We start from the raw sequence: 24,569 nt of genomic DNA on the forward strand, positions 1-24,569 counted from the left end.
TATTTTCGTTTCTCGTCTCCACTCTTAAGAAGACAAATGACTGTCTGACGGAAGCTTGACGCCATTCGTTCTTGTCATTGAGAATGTTCACGAAGTTACACGTCCTAGCCTCAAATTCATGACAAATTACAACTATGTCCTCGAAGGGAAAAGAACTAAGGTCTCTCCTGCGGATGCTCGGGATTTGGGGTCAATTCTCGTCGGATTTACAAGCTGCTTTGCTCTAATTTTAAAGTGATCCGGTAACGAATTTTATTAAGCTCATCCGCTTATTTTGTATCTGTTATAATGATTAAGTCGATACCCTTCACAATGTTATGTAAATACAAGAGAGAAAAGATTGTAAAGTTTATGGATTAATATGCAAAGAAAAGTTCTACTAATCAGCCAATACCTTTTTCTAAACTGGAGGACGCGGTGGCTCAGTGGTAGAGCGTTCACCTCCGGTGCTTGGGGTCCCTGGTTCGATCCCAGCTCGCGCCGTGTGGACTTTGTGGTGGACAAACACCGTGCTCGTGGGTTTTCTCGGGGTTCTCCCGTTTCCTCCCACTTTCTTCATTCCACCATTTCACTCATTTCTCATTATCACCGTCTCCTTTAGCCTAACCGGCATAAGAGTGGGACGTTAAACTTAAAGATTTCATTTCATCTTTTGATATGATATTAGTAAAAGAAGATAGTTATTTATTTCATGTTAGACAAGAAAAATAGTTTATGAAGATGTATGGAATTATAATGGTCTTTACATAGTCAGACTTCTTAACGTAGTTACAGTATTAACATTTTCAATCCTAAGCATGAGTAAGATTTGTAAGACCTTATTAATACAGCTGGAAGAAGTTCGAGTCTAGGCCGAATATTCTGGTTATCTTTCTCAGATACCTTCCGCGGGTGTTGGTTGGATTTCGGTTGTGCAGAAAAACTATTCGGGCTTGCATCTAAAATAAAACATCATTTTCTTGATGTGAAGATTTACGGGGATCATTAGCGACACATTTCAGGACGTTATAGAATTATCTCGATCGCAAAAGGTTTTAAACATGAGGCAAATACTGCGTCTAACTGCTTTTTCTTGCACAAAATAATCAAGAAAGCTAAGGAAACTAACGGAAGTTTTTTCTTTGACGTCCTTAAAGCCTTTGATTCGGTGTTACACAGAGCCATTGTAAAGGTGTTAGAGAAAACAGAAATTCGAGGATAGCTTATCAAACTGACTCAGAATTTGTATACCCATAAATACATTATATTCGAGACCCATGATGTGGAGTTTCGATTCTTCGCGAGGTGAAGCAAGGAGATCCTCTCAGCTTCCTATTCTTCAATATTGTCAACGATAAACTTTTGCATAGTCTAGAAGATTTACCAAGGAGTTTCATCTTTGCAGGAACTAGCATTGGTGTATTACTTTATGCGGACGACCTATTTTGGCATGTGATACATTAGGACATCTGCAAGAAACTGTGAATTACATTGATAAAGTTTGCATAAATCTAGATATGTATTTAGCTTTCAGTTAAGCAATGTATAGCATTTCAAATAGCGCAAAGAAGAATTCTAAAGTAGTAAGAGCGAAGAATGGATAAATCCTGTAGATGTCTTGGGTGTTATTATTCAGAAGGAAACATTTGTTCATCTGTCGAGAGAATACTTGAAGTTTTTGCTCACCCGCCTGGGAAGAGATAGAATTAAGCTTAGGCAGAAGATTACCCTTCTGAGGTAATACTTATTACCACGATTTTATTATACCTGAATAGTTGTTGAAGTAAGTGGCGCAGTATTATACTCTTTGGATGGATGTAACTTTGTGAAGCCAATTTTACATCTTTCGACACCTATATCAACGGTGTGATTTACGTAAGAAACAGAGATGGCGGTTTGATTATCCCTTGTGTACCTAACATTAAGCATGGAAGGTTAGGGAAATAATTGAGACTGTTAGGTAATAAGGACGACATATTTAAACATCTGGTATTGGGAACTAAAAAATTAGGATTTTGTAAAGCAATTAGGGAGGAAGTTGGTTGTGAAAGAACAGGTAACTCTAGAGAAGTAACCCTAGGTTAATAGATCAAGAGAAAGATGCAATATTCCAGGATTAGACTAGGTAGGAGTCTCAAGTGAAGGTAAGAATTAAATATTATAAGAGATCGGGCACATTTTATTTAATGGGAATTTTATGGGTGACAATCGTTTTATAAAACGTCTTGAAAGTAAAAATTTTTGGTCTCAAAGTTGTGGTTGCCGGAGCTAAGCAAACACATAATACTATTTGTAATGTGAAGTTCTGCTGAAGAGGTAAAAGGAAGAGCAATTACACACGACAATCGTTTTCTCCCACAACCAATTTTATTACAAAACTTTCAGATATGACAGAGTATCACAGACCTCCGCTGCAAGCTAGATGGTTTTGCCGTAAGGAACTTACCAAATCCACTGAAAGCTATGAGAGGGGTTAAGTTCCCAACAGAGCTCCCCTGCAATCTAAGTAGAAAAGGAGGCTTCAGAACTCCAAAGCGAGTTAGGAGGCATGGGTTAGGTTGAGGTTCACTCAAAGCTCCACAGCAAGCTAGGAGAGGGGTTAAGTTCCCAACAGAGCTCCCCTGCTATCTAAGTAGAAAAGGAGGCTTTAGAACTCCAAAGCGAGTTAGGAGGCATGGGTTAGGTTGAGGTTCACTCAAAGCTCCACTGCAAGCTAGGAGAGTGGTTAAGTTCCCAACAGAGCTCCCCTGCAATCTAAGTAGAAAAGGAGGCTTCAGAACTCCAAAGCAAGTAAGGCAGCTTAGGTTAGGTTAAGGTTCTCTCAAAGCTCCACTGGAAGGTAGGAGAGGGGTTAAGTTCCCAACAGAGCTCCCCTGCAATCTAAGTAGAAAAGGAGGCTTCTGAACTTCAAAGCGAGTTAGGAGGCATGGGTTAGGTTGAGGTTCACTCAAAGCTCCACAGCAAGCTAGGAGAGGGGTTAAGTTCCCAACAGAGCTCCCCTGCAATCTAAGTAGAAAAGGAGGCTTTAGAACTCCAAAGCGAGTTAGGAGGCATGGGTTAGGTTGAGGTTCACTCAAAGCTCCACTGCAAGCTAGGAGAGTGGTTAATTTCCCAACAGAGCTCCCCTGCAATCTAAGTAGAAAAGGAGGCTTCAGAACTCCAAAGCAAGTAAAGCAGCTTAGGTTAGGTTAAGGTTCTCTCAAAGCTCCACTGGAAGGTAGGAGAGGGGTTAAGTTCCCAACAGAGCTCCCCTGCAATCTAAGTAGAAAAGGAGGCTTCAGAACTCCAAAGCAAGTAAGGCAGCTTGGGTTAGGTTAAGGTTCTCTCAAAGCTCCACTGGAAGGTAGGAGAGGGGATTTGACCAGCCAAAAACAGACTGATGACCGTTGCGTTGATCCTCTAAATTTTACACTAGCTCCTGAGTTGTGGTGGCGCTGGTTTCCTCCCCTATCACGTGATGAGTGGTGGCGCATATGCCCTGTCCTCTGCTTCTCATAGTACTTTGTAGTAAATGCAAGTGGTATTGTTAATAAATAAGATCACATGTTAATGTTTACAAATAGAATCATGTGCGGGATATTACAGTAGGAAACGTATTATAATTACAAGAATGAAGTCATGCGTCATGTGATTAACACAAGAATAAAATCCTGTGTGTTAACGTTTTTTTAAAGTAAGTCCAAAGAGGATTCATGTACATAATGAAATTGAGTAGTTCTATGTAATAAGGGCCCATAACAGGAAACCATGTTTTGAGAAAATTGCGTGTAAACATTTCAAACACACACACACATTTCTACATGTGCACCCTACAAGAGAAACACTGATTTATTGTTTTTCTTCTAAAAAAATACAAAGAAACTAACAGTTTGTTTCACTATAACATAAACATGAATGTTTTTAAAAAGCTTCACACAGGTTATTTTTAGAGAAAACGACTTTGAAGCATTGTCGCGTATGTTGTGTGATACACTTCGTGAAAATGAACTAAGATATGTATTTGCAAAGTAAGGAACACATATAAAGTAAACAGAACAATATAGCGTGTAACAATAATACATTTCAGTAGTGCATGCATTATCTACAAACTGGACATGTAACAGCCCTGGGCACTGGATGCGTTATGTAGGGCTGGTAAAACATACGAAAATCATTTTCTGCATACCCGCTGTCCGATTCTTAGCTTATGGTTATGGGCTTGACGTATCACTTCCTCGTACCAAGCAACAGCATCTGCGTCCAGAAAACTGAACAAACTCTGTACCTCTCTTTCCTTGACTGAGTACGTCTACTCTGTAGCAGAGATGGTCATTTTTCCTAACCCTCCCTCACCCTCACCCTCAATTGACGCCCCTCAACCTCACCCTCCATCACACTCACCTTCCATTCACACCCTCCCCTCACCCTCCCTCACACTCACCCTCCATTGACGCCCTCACACTCACCCTCCCTCACACTTACCCTCCACCGACGCCCTCACACTCACCCTCCATTGACGCCCTCACACTTACCCTCCACCGACGCCCTCACACTCACCCTCCATTGACGCCCTCACACTCACTCTCCATTGACGCCCTCACACTCACCTTCCCTCACACTTACCCTCCATTGACGCCCTCACACTCATCCTCCCTCACACTCACCCTCAATTACTTTATCGCCCTCACCCTCAACTACTAAAATAAGGGTGAGGTGAGGGTGAGGGCGGCCCTCATGAGGGCAAAATGAGGGAGGATGACCATCTCTGCTCTGTAGTAAGATAGACAGCAGGGCATCTACACTGCTCCACAAAACTTAAGCAACCCGAGAGAACGTGGTATAACGGACGTGTGGGGCCCATTCAACACTGGTTAGTGGCATGCACACACACAGAGACGCGTCAGAGACACACAGGCAAGGCGAGCACACATTCTATCGCATAAGCAGCACCGTTGCAAGCGCGGTGAACAAATTATGCCATGAGGCGTACACCACAGACCAGTAGTGTCCGACGCTCCAAGCATTGGGTTAGTGGTTCTTGTGTGGGGTACACACCTTGCAATGGCTGGTAGACGACATTTGAGTGACTTTGACCGCGGGCGAATAATTGGGCGGATGGAATTGGGTCGATCGCAAGTGGAAGTGGCGCAGGAATTCAACGTGAACAAAAGCGTTGTGTCAAGGCTATGGAGTCGCTTCCAAAATGGAAGTGAAGTCAGTAGACGTCATGGAGGAGGCCGTCCGAAGAAGACGTCGGTCGTCGATGACGGATTTCTCACAATTTCTGCCAAACGTAATCGTCAAGAGTCACGCTCTCAACTGGCCAATGAGTTGTTTCAGGCTACAGAACAACGCGTGAGTCGTGAAGCTGTTCGTCGTCGGCTCAACAGAGCAGGAGTGTATGCAGGAAGTCCTGTGCTGTGTGCGCCATTGAAAATGGAGCACAAACGTGCGCGTTACACATGGTGTCAGGAACATGTTGCATCGGGGAACACCAGTGGGCGCGTGTCATGTTCTCCGATGAGTCGAGATTCAGTTTGTCGTCTGATTCTGGTCGGACTTTAGTGTAGAGAGAGCCAGGAACACGCTATCATCCAAACTTCATTGCTGAACGGCCGTCATATGGCGGTGGTTCCATTATGGTGTGGGGTGGAATTATGCTGAATCTGAAAATGGACTTCCATATTGTGCAACATGGCACTTTGACAGCACAACGGTACCGGGATGAAATTCTGAATACACATGTGCGCAATTTTCGCGGAGCATTTGGCCCAGACTTCCTGTTCATGGATGACAATGCCCGCCCACACCGTGCACACCTTGTTTCCGACTATCTGGAGAGCGAAGACATTACGCGTATTGCATAGCCTGCATATTCGCTGGACTTGAATCCCATCGAGCATGTGTGGGATGCTCTTGGACCGCGAATAGCGCAGCACAGTCCACCACCACGCACTCTCCCTGACCTGGGAACAGCTATCCTCGAGGAGTGGCAACATCTGCCGCAAGACTTGATCAACACTCTGATTTGCAGCATGGAGGCCAGATGTCGTACCTGTATAGCTGTTCGTGGTGGTCACACGCCATATTGACTGCTTATGCCCTCGCACAATCGAGCTTCACCTTTTGAGGTATTGTTGTGCTGAACTTTTTGGTCACTCTGTACATCCTAACTGTATTGTTCGTCTTCACTTGTGTTGCATTGTGCATCTGGACCGTCGGTTTGTTCATTATACTTGGTGCAGTGATGGTGTCGTTTTATTTTCTGCCACTTTCTTCGAGTTGCTTAAGTTTTGTGGAGCAGTGTAGTTGTTCCTTTGAACCACTTTCGTAAAATTCAGGAAACAGCTCTTCTTATTCATCAGCATGTAAGTTCTTTTACAGCACCTTTCCACTAATGCAAATTGCTTTTCGGGAATATCTTTACCACTACTTGTTATATAGATCTAACCAGAGTTCATTTTCTTTTCTTTTGCATTACCTCACCAACATAACTGCAGCAGATATTCGCTTTCGTCTCACGACGACCTCTATTCCTTCACTGTAGCAACATCAAGACTTAACGATATCGGAATAAAATTTTGCAGGTTTATAGAATTAATATAAAAGAATTTTAAAATGCAATCTCCCTAAAAAGCTCCTATGCCGGTACGAGCCCCTATTACATAGAACTCCTCAATTGTAGACTTGATTCAAAAAGAATATACGCAGAGAGGTTAGAAAATAATCAAAGAAAACAGGATAATGGTTAATGGTGAGCGACTAAAGCCAGACTTACTTGTGGAAACGGACCTTAGAAGATAGTATGTAATTGATGTTAGTGTCCGATTTGAAGTCGGAGACAGCTTAGAAGTTGCTAGTAGAGAGAAAATCTAGAAATCTAGAAGGTTGAAAGAGGTTCTTAATAAATCGAAGTAATTAGAGTATCTGTCATATAATTGGTAGTGAAGGTGCCGTTCTAAGAACATCCGAAAGAAGATTAGAATTAAGAGTGTTTTAGGTACAGTGTCTACGATAGGCTTGATTTGAACCCGAGAGATTTTAACGCTCACACAGATTACTAAAAATGTTGGCTCTTGTTGGAGCATATCACTGATTTTAAGTGTATAAATAAGATTTTAAACTTCATAGGACATTCGTGGAAGAAAAACGAAACAGAAGCGATTCTAGAATTGTACGGCCTCCAGGTTATTAGTGGCATGAAATTTGATATTAGGACCTGTCATTTAAAAATAATTAAGCACGTTTCTCAGCATTTTTTAAAAATATTTTACCTGGAAGGAAAGAAAAAAGATGGGGTATGGTAAAAATTAATAATAAGATATCCATAACTATAAATTCTTTAAGCTTAGAGACAGAAACAGAGACTTGGCAATTCGAGGAATTCTATACAAACAACGTACAAAGAATACAAACTACTCCCAGCAGCAGGCATGTTCGCAGGAATTTATTTTGGGGAGGATCAAAATTCACTATAAAATCACCCCTAAAATTAGACAAGATTTACAGAAAACTCAGGATTTCTAGGGAGTCTGAATTCTCAGAACCCCCCTAACCTGTAGTAATAAATACGTGGGGCGATTTACTAGTATTTAATATCTATTCAACAATGAAGGTATTGCCCCTAATCTGTAAAACAGCTTTATCGATTACGTAATATATATATATATATATATATATATATATATATATATATATATATATATATATTGGTCTAGGAATTAATTCGTGCGGTTGGTACGCACACATTGAAGCTGTAGTACAAACACAAAATACATAAATACCTTAAGAAAAATATTGTCCATCGCTAGCCACCACTTTCGCCCATCTGTCAGGCAATGTACGGATTCCGTGGCGAAAGAAGTCCTCATCCTTGGAAGCGATCGAGTCAGAGACCCATGTTTCGATATCTTCTGAAGAAGTAAACCGCTGTCCAATCAAATCGTTGTTCATGCAATCGAACAAGTAGTAGTCCGAAGGAGCAACGTCTGGTGAATACGGCGGGTGGGGTAAAACTTCCCATCCGACATTTTCTAAATAGGTTTTGACCGGTTTTGCGACATGTGGGCGAGCGTTATCATGTTGAACAATAAGTTTATCATGTCTGTTCTCCCATTCTGGTCGTGTTCTGGCCAGAGCTTGCTTCAAACGCATTAATTGTCGTCGATAACGTTCTCCATTCATAGTTTCACCCGGTTGCAGCAGCTCATAGTACACCACACCTTTCATATCCCACCATATGCACAGCATAACCTTTGCACAGTGAATATCTCGTTTTGGTTGTGATGGACCTGGTTCACCTGGTTTCACCCAGGCCTTTTTTCGTTTAGGGTTCTCGTAATGGATCCACTTCTCATCACCCGTAATAATTCGATGCAGAAACCCCTTCCTGCTCTGTCGTTGAAGCAGCAATTCGCAAATGGTTTTTCGTCTTTCAACGTCTCTGTCTTTCAATTCATGTGGAACCCAATGTGACATCTTTTGAATCATTCCCATGGCTTTCAAGCGTTTGGAGACTGTTGTTTGATCAACGCCTAATGCTGCTGCAAGTTGTTCCTGCGTTTGACACGAATCCTGCTCGAGCAATGCTGTCAATTCTTCGTCTTGAAATTTTTTTGGCTGTCCAGCTCGCTCTTGGTCTGCCAAGCCGAAATCACCACTTCTAAACCGTGCAAACCACTTCTGACACGTTCGCTCAGCTAGAGCATGGTCACCATACACTTCCACCAAAATACGATGACTTTCAGTCACACTTTTCTGCATGTTAAAGTAATGCAGCAGGACACCCCGCAAAAACACTTTATCAGGCACAAATTGCGCCATGTTCACTTAACTACAAACTGGTGTTGTTGACGCTTTAATCCGCTGCCCTATACTACGAACGATACGCGATGACAGGGGTTTGCAACACATGTGTGGATACACGGAACTGTGGGACGCTCCGTTCGTTGCGCCATCTCTTGTCCACCCGCACGAATTAATTCCTAGACCAAATATATAGGGTATGACAAAAAGGTACAGCGGCAAAATTTCAGGGGTGCATTCCTTAGGGATAGAGAAGTAAAACAGTTCATATGACCATATATCAGAAAATACATCCTTACAGAGTTAGGGCCATTGATCCGTCTAGTGCTGTGAAATAGTCATATTCTGGTCGCCCCTTACTGTGACTAAGTTTAACCACAATAGCTCAACCCCAAACTAAGATACGAAGATAAATTTGGTATCAATGTGTATCTGAAGGATGAAGCTTTCGGCTGATACGTATTTTATGTATGTGGAAGGTACTACGGTGGGCGAGGTAGGGTAACTACGTGTATAAAACAAAAAAAAACAGGTAGTTCCCCTTCCCCGTCCGCCGTGGTACCCCCTCCCACATACATGAAATACATATAGGTGGAAAGCTTCATTCTTCAGGAACACATTGATAGGAAAATTATCTTCCGAGCTTGATTAGGGGGTGAGCTATTGAGGTTTAAATTGAGTCATATTAAGAGGCGACCAGAATGTAACTATTTCACAGCATTAAACGGATCAATGGCCGTAACTCTGTAACGATGCATTTACTAACACATGGTCATATGATTTTTTAAATTTAATTTTATTTTATTTTATTTATTTATTTATTTTTTTGCTTGTCTACCCCTAAAATTTTGCCGTACCGTTTTGTTACACCCTGTATAGTAAAGCCTCGATTATCCACGAGTGCTGCGATTTTTTTTTAAATTACGAACCTCAAAAAAAAATTAATCCAACCCAACAACCGGGAAAATACAATAGGTCGTACAGTACGAAGGTTCGACAATCACTGGCAGGTTTTATTGTGCAACATAATTCTATTAAGCCTTCTTAAAATTTGTGAATGAGTGGGAAGCTCTTGCGCTTTTGTATTCGTCATGGCCTTCACATTCTCTGATCACTGACCTTGACAATCGGAGAAATAGAAACAATAATACATAGTTTTTATGTTGAAAATATGTATCGACGTTAAGTATATATATCAAAAGCACCTGCTTTTGCTAACATGTAATGCTAAAACTTGTTTCAATTTTATTTTCTTTAGGAGCTTGCAAAGGAACAAGGTATAGCAGTGATAGGGACGTATCCTATTCAAGACGTGAGTCCACCCAACACCACAGAACTTGACCAAGTGGTAGAAGAAACGCACAGGAAAACACGAGGTACGTAATAGATTGTTCTCAGTTTGGACGTGTCCATTCTTTTTACTTTTCTTTTGTATTCCAAACAAGAGGTTAAGCCACCGATAGAAAACAATTTCGTCCCCCTTGACCCCTCTCTGGCCTCTTTACTAAGGCATACTCAGTGGCGTAGCACCTGCCCCCGCAACCTCCGCAGTGCGGGGGGGCGAGGTATGGAGGGCCCCGAAGTCTTGCGATGAATAAAGTTTTAAAGAAGTAGAACTTCAACCTTACTTCTATCGGCTTTACAACTAGGGCCCCTTCTCTGTACTTTGCGGGGGGCCGCAAAAGTGTGCTACGCCACTGGGCATACTAGTGGCCTAGAAAGCTGTGGAAACGCTGCTTCACTGAATAAATAGAATATTGTATTAAAATAAATAATGCAATCATAAAATGAAATCTTGTAACGTCCCACGCTTATGCTCGTTACACTAAAGGAGACGATGATTAAAACAAATGAATGATTGTGGGAAAATTTGTGAAATGAGAATGTGGGAGAAAACAGGAACATCCCGAGAAAACCCACGGAAACGATGTTGTCTACCATAAACTTAACTGCCTGGGGATTGCACCAAGGACCCCACGCAACCGAGGTAAACGCTATACCACTGAGATACCATGTCCCCATACCTCACGTTTCGAAGTATAATAATAATAATAATAATAATAATAATAATAATAATAATAATAATAATAATAATAATAATAATAATAATAATAATAATAATAATAATAATAATTAGAACAACCCAAAAGCATAAAAAGCATAATACCTATTTACACATATGATTGGTACCTTAAACATTGTTGTGGTTGTCTAAGGGTCTAGAAGAAACTAATTTTAAAAGCATAATAAAGCATAATTTTAGAAAATAAAGCATAAAGCATAATTTAAAATATATATAGCACAATTCTTGAAAACTTAGGTTTAACTGCAAGTTTAACATATTGTATTAATATTTTTTTAAAACCAATGTTTACAACGCAAAATCATTGAGAACATAACAATGCAACAATGAAAAGCTTATTTTTATTCCTGTAAACTTCTTTTCGGTGTAATCCTTTGATGTGGAGAAAAAAGTAAGAGAAGAAGAAAACTTTCCGCCAACAATGAATAGTATACAAGAACTCCACACTGTATTGTTATGTTTTCCTCTTGAACTCGAGCACTTTCTGTATTTTTTGGTGGCATCTTTTACTTTCCCTTTCTGTATATATGCACCTCTAAGATGCACATAAGTGATACGAAAAACTGACTTGAGCAGATATCTCTTTACAGTGCATTAAGTAGAAAGTTCATTAAATATGAAAGAAATTGGTTGCATAAAATATTAATAAATAGATCAAGGTATTTAGAATATTTAATGTATAGTAAATATTATACATTATACACGATTAATGTAAAACAATGATTGAAATTAACAATACAGCATAATTTGGAAAAAAAATAAAGCATAATTAAACAAAAAATAAAGCATAATGTGGGTTGCTCTATTAATAATAAAGGAGTAACAGTCTATATTTCCTGTTGTAGACTACTAGTTGTGATCGGTACAGGCAAACAATGACATCAGTCAGAGCCATGGGCGCTCGAAGAAAAATTTCTAGGGGGCTCAAATCCCTTATTGCTAAATTACGTTTATTTTTCATTTGTATTAAGAAAATGTTAAGAAATTTAATACATTTTCGTGAGCCAGGGGAAGGCTCAGGCCCCACCCTGCCCTCCCTTTCGGGCGCCCGTGGTCAAAGCACATCAAAGATGTGAACACAAATGAAATTCTACTTTCTTTTATAATTTACGACTTTTTTTTAAAACTAAAAACAAGCGCTGATGAAACGAAAGAAAAATACGCGAGACATCTGTAGGGACGTGGGATAACTGAGGGGATAGTACAATCAAGGATCTTATAAAATAGAGGATCTGCCCTTACAACAAAATCTTGAAGCCATAGTTTCGCCACCCCTACTCTGCCCACTCCGCCCAATAGGATCGCAATGTTTTGAGGCAACAATCATGGCGGGAACGAAAGTGGCCAATCAGACGATGGCAGAAACGAGAGTAGCCAATCAGACGTACCGATGCTCGGTTGTTTTGTCTTCATCGATTTAATAGGATGAAGATACATATGGGCAGATTCTCTATTTATAATATCTTTGACTATAATGGTGCTTTAATAAATTTAAGAATAGAATTAGATTTACAAAATGATTAACTTTTAACGGAAAAATAATTGTCCAAAGATGAGATCAATCGATACATCTTGTAGAGCTGAACAAAATAATTTCCAAAAGTGTGAAATGTCATGCGTAGTTTTCGATGAAATAGTGAAATATGAAATTTTGTGTCGTCAGAAAGTATGTTGTAAGTTGCCAATAATTTATCGTTATTACAAATGATTGTTCGGTTTTCAGAAATTCACTGTAGCTTTAAAATTGGACATATTCTCACAAAACTTTACAAACACATTGGAAAGCTCAAAAAGTCTTTTAGTAACATATTGGAAGTGCTCTATAAGTGTCATCTAGCAATTGAAAATGAAAATGAAATGAAATTTTGAGTTTTACGTCCCACGGTTATACCGGTTAGGCTAAAGGAGACGGTGATAATGAGTAATGAATGAAATTGTGGAATGAAGAAAGTGGGAGGAAACGGGAGAACACCGAGAAAACCCACGCACACGGTGTTTGTCCACCACAAAGTTCACTTGGCGGGAGCAGGGTTTGAACCCGAGACCCCTAGCACCAGAGATGAACAATCTACCACTGAACCACCGCGGCCCCAATCATCTAGCAATTCTGCAAATATCAAGTCGCTAATAAAGTTCTTCCCACTAGTGCTCTGAAACGGGTCGGGTTGACCCGATCCGACTCGGGTCGGGTCAACTCGAGTTGGGTTGCCGGGTCGGGTCAGCCGGGTCAGGCTACTCGGGTCGGGTTGTCGGGTCGGGTTGTCCGGTCGGGTCAATCGGCTCAGCTCGGGTCGGGTTGTGGGGTAAGGTCAATCGGATCAGAGCACGGGTCGGGTCGGGTCAGTTAATTCGGGTCACGAGTCGGGTCGGGTCGGTCTTCAACCCGACCCGACCCGACCCGCTGAAAGCACTACTTCCCACACTCTGTGAAACATGTCCCTATCAATTTGATGGAAATTCTCAGTTTTGTAACCTTTGTTGGTGAAGAAGACTTAAGCGCTGTATCTTTCACATAATACAGGAATCGCGTTTGGTTAGGTCCGGAAAGCGTAGAGGCCATGACAGAATTTGCTGGTCATCATCCGCACAATAACCGATCCTCTTTTTTTTTTTTTTTTTTTTTTTTCATCTAGAACAATAGGCTGACCACTTGATTTCTCGTTAGAGAGGCGTCCTGAAGCTGTAAACTGTGCATACTATATCCGAACAGCTATGGCAATTGGTGAATCTTTGCTGAGATTCGTTCAGCAGTATCGTTGTAGTGTTAGGACAGATAGATGCGAATAAAACTCCAGCACAAAATATATAAGATTTATCTGCGCCTGCCGCCATTTGAATAAATGTTTACTGCTGCAGAAATCAAAACCGAACCACCACCAACACCAACACACACAATAAAAACATTTGAGTTTTTCAATGTGTCGGCAAAGTTTTATGTCAATATGTCCAATAATAGCAACAGTGAATTTATGAAATCGGGTCAATGATTTGTAATAAACCAGTACAGTAGACAGTTATAATATTGCTGGAAGCATTTTGTTATTATTATTATTTTTGAATTATATAGTTGCAAAATGCGTTGTTAATTAGCCGATTGTTATTTGCTTTTCGAAACAGCAACAAACTTATTGTTTACACATATGCTACTCATAAATTAAATCCCTCCAGGACACACTACATTCAGGTCCGTGAACTTGGCCCCCCCACTTTGAGCACTAACGATAAAATTAGTGTCAATCGTTAGTGCATCGTTAGTGCTTCTTAGTGCACCAACCCCTAACGTTAGTGCTTAATTAGTGTAGGAGCTACAAGCAAAAAACCTTTGGGGGGGCCAAGTTCACGCTGCCCCCCCACTTCAAGCACTAACGAAATAACTAGTGCCATTCGTTAGTGCATCGTTAGTGCTTCCTACTGCACCAACCCGTGACGTTAGTGCTTCATTAGTGTAGGCTCTAGAGCCAAAACAATGGTACACGCTGGCCCCCCCACTTCAAGCAATAAGGAAAGGAATAGTGCCGTTCGTTAGTGCATCGTTAGTGCTTCAAGAAAATACTAAAAGTTTCGTTAGTGCTTCACTATTAGTGTAGATATAGCCAATTATAAGTCACGAAACTCCCATAAGAAATTCATGGGGAATTTTTCATTGCGTCAAATTACCGCCAAATTCCAAAGCACTATTGACCTCTTCTAGTGCAATCGTTAGTGCATCGTTAGCGCTTCTTACTGCAAAAACCGCTAACGTTAGTGCTTCATTAGTGTAGGAGTTATAAAGAAAAAACATTTGGGGGGGCCAAGTTCACGCTGCCCCCCCACTTCAAGCATTAACGATAAAATTAGTACCATTCGTTAGTGCATCGTTAATGCTTCTAGAAAACACTTATAGTTTCGTTAGTGCTTAAATATTAGTGTGGTTATGACTTATTACATGTCACGAAACTCCCATAAGAAATGCATGGGGAATTTTTCATTGCGTCGAATTACCGCCGAATACAAAAGCACTAATGAATTCTTGTAGTGTAATCCTTAGTGCATCGTTAGTGCTTCTTAGTGCACCAACCCTAACATTACTGCTTCATTAGTACAGGAACTACAAGTAAAAAACACTTTGGGCCTAGCGTGAACTTGGCCCCCCCCCCACTTTGAGCACTAACGAAAAGATTAGTGCCATTCGTTAGTATATCGTTAGTGCTTCCAGAAAATACTAATAGTTTCGTTAGTGCTTCATTATTAGTGTAGATATAGCCAATTGTAAGTCACGAAACTCCCATAAGAAATGCATGGGGAATTTTTCATTGCGTTAAATTACCGCCAAATTCAAAAGCACTAATGATCTCTTTTAGTGCAATCGTTAGTACTTCTTAGTGCACCAACCCTAACGTTAGTGCTTCATTAGTGTAGGAACTACAAGTGAAAAACCCTTTGGGCCTAGCGTGAACTTGGCCCCCCCACTTTGAGCACTAACGAAAAGATTAGTGCCATTCGTTAGTATATCGTTAGTGCTTCCAGAAAATACTAATAGTTTCGTTAGTGCTTCATTATTAGTGTAGATATAGCCAATTGTAAGTCACGAAACTCCCATAAGAAATGCATGGGGAATTTTTCATTGCGTTAAATTACCGCCAAATTCAAAAGCACTAATGATCTCTTTTAGTGCAATCGTTAGTGCATCGTTAGTACTTCTTAGTGCACCAACCCTAACGTTAGTGCTTCATTAGTATAGGAACTACAAGTGAAAAACCCTTTGGGCCTAGCGTGAACTTGGCACCCCCACTTTGAGCACTAACGAAAAGATTAGTGCCATTCGTTAGTATATCGTTAGTGCTTCCAGAAAATACTAATAGTTTCGTTAGTGCTTCATTATTAGTGTAGATATAGCCAATTGTAAGTCACGAAACTCCCATAAGAAATGCATGGGGAATTTTTCATTGCGTTAAATTACCGCCAAATTCAAAAGCACTAATGATCTCTTTTAGTGCAATCGTTAGTGCATCGTTAGTACTTCTTAGTGCACCAACCCTAACGTTAGTGCTTCATTAGTGTAGGAACTACAAGTGAAAAACCCTTTGGGCCTAGCGTGAACTTGGCACCCCCACTTTGAGCACTAACGAAAAGATTAGTGCCATTCGTTAGTATATCGTTAGTGCTTCCAGAAAATACTAATAGTTTCGTTAGTGCTTCATTATTAGTGTAGATATAGCCAATTATAAGTCACGAAACTCTCATAAGAAGAACATGGGGATTTTTTCATTAGGTCAAATTCTCACGAAATTCAAATGCAGTAGTTGTCTCTTCTAGTGGCATCGTTAGTGTTTCGTTATTGCTTGCTAGTGATCTCTGTGCACCATTAGTCAGTGTAACATTAGTGCACCAAGACCGAACATTAATGCTTCTCATCGTGAATGCTTTTATTGGCTAGCGTATAGTTAGCTCCCTTTAAGTTTTATTTTCTACCGTCCATACTGTTGATGCACTAATGTTTGGAGTTCTGCAATAAGAGGTACTAACACTACACTATACTATAACCATTACACTATATGTGGTTATTAGTGCTTTTAAATATGTGGGAAATTTACAAAATGAAAAATGCTGTGTCTAAATTTAGCCCCGCACGATTCTCAAGTGCTAGTAAAACTATTTACATGGTTAGTGCTAAGTAATTTCACATTAGTGCACTAAACAGTAACGATAGCACTATCATACTTTAGTAGTTATTAATGAATAACTCGTTCGGGGCTAACTTTTGATTTTTCAACTTTTACACATTTTTTTTAGTAATTGTGCCACAAAAGTTGGACTAATACCCGTGGGTAGTGCATTAATAGAGCCCTATTAAACACTGATTGCTGTCATAGTTTAGGAGTTATAAGTGAATAACACATTCCGGGCTAAATTTAAATTTATCGAAGTTTACAATAATTGTCTCACAAAGGTGGAATAATCGTCAAAGGTTAGTACAGCGTTAATACTCCAAAAATCTCTAACGTTAGTGAAATTGTAGTTTGGGAATTATTAATGAATAACTCGGACGAGACTGAGTTTAAAAGTATCGAAAAACACTAATTTTCTCACAAAGGTAGGACATACTTTAAAGGATAGCATCCTTAACGCTTCAAAAAATAATAAGTACTAACGTTAGTGCTATCATATTTTTGGACTTATTAATGAAAACTCAACCCGGTCTAACTTTAGGTTTTTCAACTTAAACAGTTTTACACTAATTGTAACAAAAAAGTAGGACAAACACAAGCGCTTACTGCATTGCTAGAGCTATAAAACATTAAGAATTCTCGTTAGTGCTTTCATGAATAGTCCGGATAGGACTGAATTTAAATTTTCGAACTTCACACTAATTGTCCCACAAAGGTAAGATAACCGCCGAAGGTTAGTGACTGTTAGTGCTTCATGAAACACTAATCACTTAATGGCAGTGCCGTCACAGTTTAGGAGTTTTACCAAATAACTCGAGCGGGGCTAACTTCAGGTTTTTCAATTTTTACACAATTATTGTAAAATTCGATAAATTTTAATTTAGTTCCGTCCGAGTGATTCACTGATAACTCCTAAACTGTGATAGCACTATCGTCAATGCTTAGTATTTTTGAAGCACTAAAAAAGCACGATCCTTTAGCGATTATCCTACCTTTGGATTGACAATTATTGTAAAATTCGACAAATTTGAATTTAGGCTCGTGCGTGTTATTCGTTAATAACACTTAAATTATGATAACACTAGCATTAGTGCTTATTCAGCGGAGGACTAAACGCTGGTTTGGTCCATTTTTGACAGACAATTAGCGTAAAATTGTACAAAATTTAAAGATCTGAAGTAGCCCTTCACCCCCCGAGTTATTCATTTTTAACCCCTAAACTAAGATAGCAGTAACATTAATGCTTAGTGTCTTTCGGAGCACTAACGATGTACTCATCTTTGACGTTTATTCAACCTTTGTGAGGCAATTATTGTAAAATTTGCTAAAATTAAATTTAGCACAGAGTGAGTTATTCACTTATAACTCTTAAACTATAATCGCGCTAACACTAATGCTTCGTGTTTCGGGAAGCAATAAGGATGCACTAACTTTTCACGTCTATCTCACCTTTGTAGGACAATAATTGTAGAATTAGAAAAATTTCAATTTAGTCTTGCAAATAATGTTCACTAATATAGAGTTGAATCAAAGCACTAACGTTAGAGTTTAGTGTACTAATGGGTACTAACGATGCACTAAACATGTCAAACGTTTCTTTAGTATTTGAGATGCGTGCGGGGCTAAATTTAGACACGTAGCATTTTCCACTCTCTAAAATTCTTCCACCAAATTTAAAAGCACTAATAACCAAATTTAAAAGCACTATTAGTGTAATGATTACTATTACGTTCGGGAATTTAACACAATGAAAAATACCCCATGTATTTCTTATGGGAGCTTCGTGACTTATAATTGGCTATATCTACACTAATGGTGAAGCACTAACGAAACTATTAGTATTTTCTACAAGCACTAACGATGCACTATCGAATGGTAATAACCTTTTCGTTAGTGCTCAAACTGGGGGCCAAGTTCATGTTAGGCTCAAAGGCTTTTTTACTTGTAGTTCCTACACTAATGAAGAACTAACGTTAGGGTTGGTGGACTAAAAAGCACTAACGATGCACTAAGGATTGCACAAAAACAGATCATTAGTGCTTTTGAATTTGGCAGTAATTTAACGCAATGAAAAATTCCCCATGCATTTCTTATGGGAGTTTCGTGACTTACAAAATGGCTATATCTATACTAATAATGAAGCACTAACAAAACTATTAGTATTTTCTGGAAGCACTAACGACATGCTAACGAATGGCACTAATCTTTTCGTTAGTGCTCAAAGTGGGAGGTTAAATTCACGCTAGGCTCAAAGGGTGGTTATTTGTAGTTCCTATACTAATGAAGCACTAATGTTATTGTTGGTGCACTAATAAGCACTAACGATTGCACTAAAAGAGATCATTAGTGCTTTTGAATTTGGCGGTAATTTAACGCAATGAAAAATTCCCCATGCATTTCCTCTGGGAGTTTCGTGACTTACAATTGGCTATATCTACACTAATAATGAAGCACTAACGAAACTATTAGTATTTTCTGGAAGCACTAACGATATACTAACGAATGGCACTAATCTTTTCGTTAGTGCTCAAAGTGGGGGGCCAAGTTCACGCTAGGCCCAAAGGGTTTTTCACTTGTAGTTCCTACACTAATGAAGCACTAACGTTAGGGTTGGTGCACTAAGAAGTACTAACGATTGCACTAAAAGAGATCATTAGTGCTTTTGAATTTGGCGGTAATTTAACGCAATGAAAAATTCCCCATGCATTTCTTATGGGAGTTTCGTGACTTACAATTGGCTATATCTACACTAATAATGAAGCACTAACAAAACTATTAGTATTTTCTGGAAGCACTAACGATATACTAACGAATGGCACTAATCTTTTCGTTAGTGCTCAAAGTGGGGGGCCAAGTTCACGCTAGGCCCAAAGTGTTTTTTACTTGTAGTTCCTGTACTAATGAAGCACTAATGTTAGGGTTGGTGCACTAAGAAGCACTAACGATGCACTAAGGATTACACTACAAGAATTCATTAGTGCTTTTGTATTCGGCGGTAATTCGACGCAATGAAAAATTCCCCATGCATTTCTTATAGGAGTTTCGTGACATGTAATAAGTCATAACCACACTAATATTTAAGCACTAACGAAACTATAAGTGTTTTCTAGAAGCACTAACGATGCACTAACGAATGGTACTAATTTTATCGTTAATGCTTGAAGTGGGGGGGCAGCGTGAACTTGGCCCCCCCAAATGTTTTTTCTTTATAACTCCTACACTAATGAAGCACTAACGTTAGCGGTTTTTGCAGTAAGAAGCGCTAACGATGCACTAACGATTGCACTAGAAGAGGTCAATAGTGCTTTGGAATTTGGCGGTAATTTGACGCAATGAAAAATTCCCCATGAATTTCTTATGGGAGTTTCGTGGCTTATAATTGGCTATATCTACACTAATAGTGAAGCACTAACGAAACTTTTAGTATTTTCTTGAAGCACTAACGATGCACTAACGAACGGCACTATTCCTTTCCTTATTGCTTGAAGTGGGGGGGCCAGCGTGTACCATTGTTTTGGCTCTAGAGCCTACACTAATGAAGCACTAACGTCACGGGTTGGTGCACTAGGAAGCACTAACGATGCACTAACGAATGGCACTAGTTATTTCGTTAGTGCTTGAAGTGGGGGGGCAGCGTGAACTTGCCCCCCCCCAAAGGTTTTTTGCTTGTAGCTCCTACACTAATTAAGCACTAACGTTAGGGGTTGGTGCACTAAGAAGCACTAACGATGCACTAACGATTGACACTAATTTTATCGTTAGTGCTCAAAGTGGGGGGGCCAAGTTCACGGACGTCGCTAGACAGGCTTACGGTGCTTTGCTGCTCAGGGAGTGAAGTTATTACCACTGAGGATTGCACGCATTGTTGGGAAGGTGCGAAGGCTCGCCTCTGCTAGTTTAGTTTTAGCATTGAAGTCATCTTTCAATGCTAGTGTGTTATGAGTTCCTTAACACCAGTAGCGTAGCTATAATTTTTTTGAGGGGGGTAATGAAGGGCCCAAGAAAATTTTGAGAGGGCCATCTCCAATGAATGAAAAATTGTATTCATATATATATATATATATATATATATATATATATATATATATTAGGGCGGAGCGAAAAATCACTTTTTTATATATCGAAAACGCAATAATGCGGTAAAGTTGTCAATTGATGTTGATAAAATATTGTAAAAACTTCGTAGCTGAAATCGAATATCTTCGGGTGGCGAATCGCCAAAAAAGATTTCGTGTCTTTATAGGGTGTGCAAACCCGCCGTACGCATCACTCTTTTGCGTTTCTACGGTAAATGAACAAAAGTACAACCTACATTTCTTAAGTTAAGTAATATATAAAATTTAAGAAATGTTTTCTGCATGATTTAGGCACATTTTGGATCACCCATTAGTCAATTTGATCAAAATAACAATCTACTTAATACAAAATACATTTTTTCTGCATCTCTCTGTTTGTTTCAGCGAAATAACCCAGGACCCACTACGAGGACGTGGGTGCCGGTCAGGTCCCTCCCATGCCCACCCTACCATTCATACACGAATGTTCAAATTTAGATCTTTGGTTATTTGCAGAGCATAGTTTGCCTTTGTTTCTACTTTTGTGTTTACAAATCAGTATTTTTAATTTAAGTCTGATAAAAACCATCTCTGCCACAAACTGCTGCAGATGCTTCTGTTACAAGTTTCACGCAGCGTTCTGTACTCGTAATGTGACAGGAATATTTGAAAGCTCTTTTTATGACTGGATGTTCACGGTTATTATTGCAGAATTTCAACTTCTTTGTTGGAAGACAAGACAACGCTGGAGGATGCCTCACTTCAACTGATTCCCAATTAATAAGGTCTGTGTAATCGTTTGCATTGAAATTGAGCTTTGGTAGCATACATTATTTTACATGTGACTCATTGTCTTCTTTAGCTGGCCTTCCTCGTTTCGTCGTCCTATTGATACTACTGTCATAATATCTGCTCTTCTCATTCTTAGCTTCTCCCATTACGCTGACTATCTTTCTCTACGCCTCTGTTCTGACGTGAAGTCTTTCATCGTCAACCATAGAAAACAATATATTCTCCGGGTGTGCGAAATAACAGTTATTTTGGATTACGCACTTCTTGAACCAATTGCCGCTCCTTTTGTGGTATGTGCCATGAAGAAATTCTCATTAACCACAAGTGTTTAGCTCCATCTTTACAAGTAGTGTATCTCTTTACTGAAAATCAGCGACCTCCAGTCTCTTTCCTGCATGCCTCATCTTTAAGACCATCAAAGTACAAGCCTCTAAGATCCTTTCCTTTGGCCATTAGCACTTCCTTTTGTCCTATATTTTCCCTTTCTCGCCGAACTTTTGGGCAGTCTGTCATCTAGCCAGCATTTTGTGGATCAATTATTCCAAAAGATTGCAATGTAGCTGTTGCTATCAAAGCAGTTGCACGACCAGATGTTCGAAATCGGTCTGCCAGCATGCCGAGAAGTCTAAGGACATGTCGTTGCTGCTTGCTTCTTTTTTCTCTAATATTCTGTTGTTTTGCAAAGTAATCATCAACACCTGACTCATCGTCATCATAAGATGATGTCTGGAGTTCATTAGAAGTACTCGTTTGTGATGTGTAAGAAGACTGTTGGCAGGTGGTCTCTCGTGATTTACTTTTAGTGAGTATGATTAGTTCTGAAGTCTCCTCGTAGTCAACTCACTCTATTCCGGCTACTCGTGTTGTTCTCTGTTCTTGCAGAAATGTCCACTCCTTCCTAGGTATTTTCTTTCTTAATTCACATGAGCACATGGAAAGTTCATAACATTTACAGGAACATATATCAACAGACTTCGTGTAAACTTGTTTAAATATATCCATTTTTTTCTGGAAACTAGCAGAAGCTTTCCTTTTCTTCTCAGATTTAACAAACTTCTTATATACATTCCGTGCAAAGCAAGTAGAAACTGAACCACACGTTCTAACGACAAAGTAGGGATGGAAGCTTTTCCCTAAACAGATTTCACACATTAAGCAATGTCTCTCGCCAATTTTTTTACAGATCGATCATACCCTTTCTCACACTTTTCCAGCTCTAAAAATTGAAAATAATGCTTCATTAAATCTAATTTTGTGGGCAACTACACACCTGAAAGTTCAGCTGAATGTCCAAGCACGGGGTGAGTCGTTCTTAATCTTGTTCTTATCTTCGGCATGGTTAGAGTTTCAATATTGATATAAAATACAGATCTCACACACACTACATAAAGTTTAATTTATAGTACAAAAACAAACTGTTTATACACGCACCAAATACGCACAACGAAGTAAACACTAAAACGCAATGTTAACACCGCAAAATTAGCTTGAAAAAAATCATCTTCCACACTCGAACAAAGTTATCGAATACTAACGTTGTTTTTTTTTTTTTTTTTTTTTTTTTTAATTCTGCTACTATCAATTGGACTAGTCTCAATTAAATTCTTATTCAGGGGAGGAAGTTAAACTCTATAAAGCAGTACGAGAATTTTTAAAAGGAAAAAGAGTGTTGAAGGAAAAATTATAATGAACAATAGTAGTAGTCCCCGACGTATATTGAGCCGAGTCAGCAAAAATTTTCTCGATTCTGATTGGCTGAGAGAGGTCACGTGACGTTAGGCCCCGCCCACGCGGGAAATTCAAATTTTCAGGTCACGTGGTATGACGTCATGAGTCACCCTGCGGGGAAATCCCTCACCCGGGATTTTTGAAATTTGTTCCCTTTTACGGGTAAGATGAGTGTTTATGATTGGTTGACAAATGTCACGTGATTTTAGACCCTGCGATATTTGAAATTCGTTCCCTTTTACGGGTAAGATGAATCCTTTTGGTACCCCAATGCTGATTGGTTGATAGAGGTCACGTGATCTTAAGCCCTGTGACTTTTGAAATTCGTTCCCTTTTTACGAGTAAGATGAGTGTTTTGGTACCTCGATTCTGATTGGCCGACAGAGGTCACATGATCTTAGACCCGCCACACACCCCATGAGTGAAATATAGAGCGATATGTCGGTGATCACCCTAGACCTGTATTTTAGAATTTTGTTCCCTTTTATGGTTATCCTTAAAGTTCCCATGGAGGATTCAACCTCCTCCTTAAATAACCCTTTTTTGGTATCATGATATTGTACTGAAGTTTACATTAAATATTATCGTTCTCTTTGACAGATAAGATGATTCTTACCTTGATGGAGATCTTGTCCTTGAATTAGTAGCCTATGTCTCTGGAAGTAACAATGGTGAAAGAGGGGTGTCGCTTGTAGATTTCTTATAACACATTGTTGTGAGTTTAAGCGATTTATTGCTCAGTAAGCGCTTCATTAATGGAAACAGTGTTGCCAGATTTTTCTTACCTAAACTGCTCCGATTCTTTTCGAAACGGTTCCGCAGAGTACAAGAAATTTTAAACTAAAAAATTTTTCGAACTAAAAAAATTTCAAAACAAAAAAATTTTCGAACTAAAAAATTTTGAAACAAAAAAGTTTCAAACAAACAATTTTCGAACAAAAAAATTTCGAAACAAAAATTACAAATAAATTTCAAACTAAAAAAATTAAACAAAAATTTTTCGAACCAAAAAAATTTCAAAAAATTTCGAACCAATTTTTAAAAACAAGTTTCGAACTAAAGTTGTAAACCACATCTAAAAATTTTCAAATCCAAATTTTTTCGAACTAAATTAAAAAATCAAATTTTGGACACTAAAAAAATTCTTTAATTATTTTTTCCAACAAAATCATGTAAACCAAATCTTGAATATATTTTCCACCTTAAATTTTCAAGATTACCATGATTTGAAAACAAGTGTTCAGGGTTTCAAGTAATAATAAAACATATTTTTTTTCAACTTGTTGTATTTTAACGAAAAGTATGTGCTCTTCTCATACATGTTTATTAACATAATAAATACAGGATCTAGTTTAATGAATATGTTGGACGTGTCATCATCTTCGAATGTTGTAGACGTATCCTGTAAAGAAAAAGAAGAAACGACGGATTACTTTATGAATTTCTTTTTTTCCTGAAACAATAAAAACGAGTCAATATTGATAAGAGAGAAATAAAACT

The 24,569-nt window shown here is 39.1% G+C and overlaps 1 protein-coding gene across 1 annotated transcript in view; it reads left to right on the forward strand.

Moving 5' to 3' along the window:
* The window catches only part of Gyc32E (Guanylyl cyclase at 32E), a 423,433-nt gene that overhangs the window by 254,145 nt on the left and 144,719 nt on the right, over positions 1-24,569 (forward strand). Inside the window, 1 exon segment of the mRNA XM_081732832.1 lies at positions 10,022-10,139. Coding sequence (XP_081588958.1) covers positions 10,022-10,139 — 118 coding nt within the window.

This window comes from Thermobia domestica, chromosome 11 (genome assembly GCF_964235325.1).
Source record: "Thermobia domestica chromosome 11, izTheDome1.hap1.1, whole genome shotgun sequence".
Classification (NCBI taxonomy): domain Eukaryota; kingdom Metazoa; phylum Arthropoda; class Insecta; order Zygentoma; family Lepismatidae; genus Thermobia; species Thermobia domestica.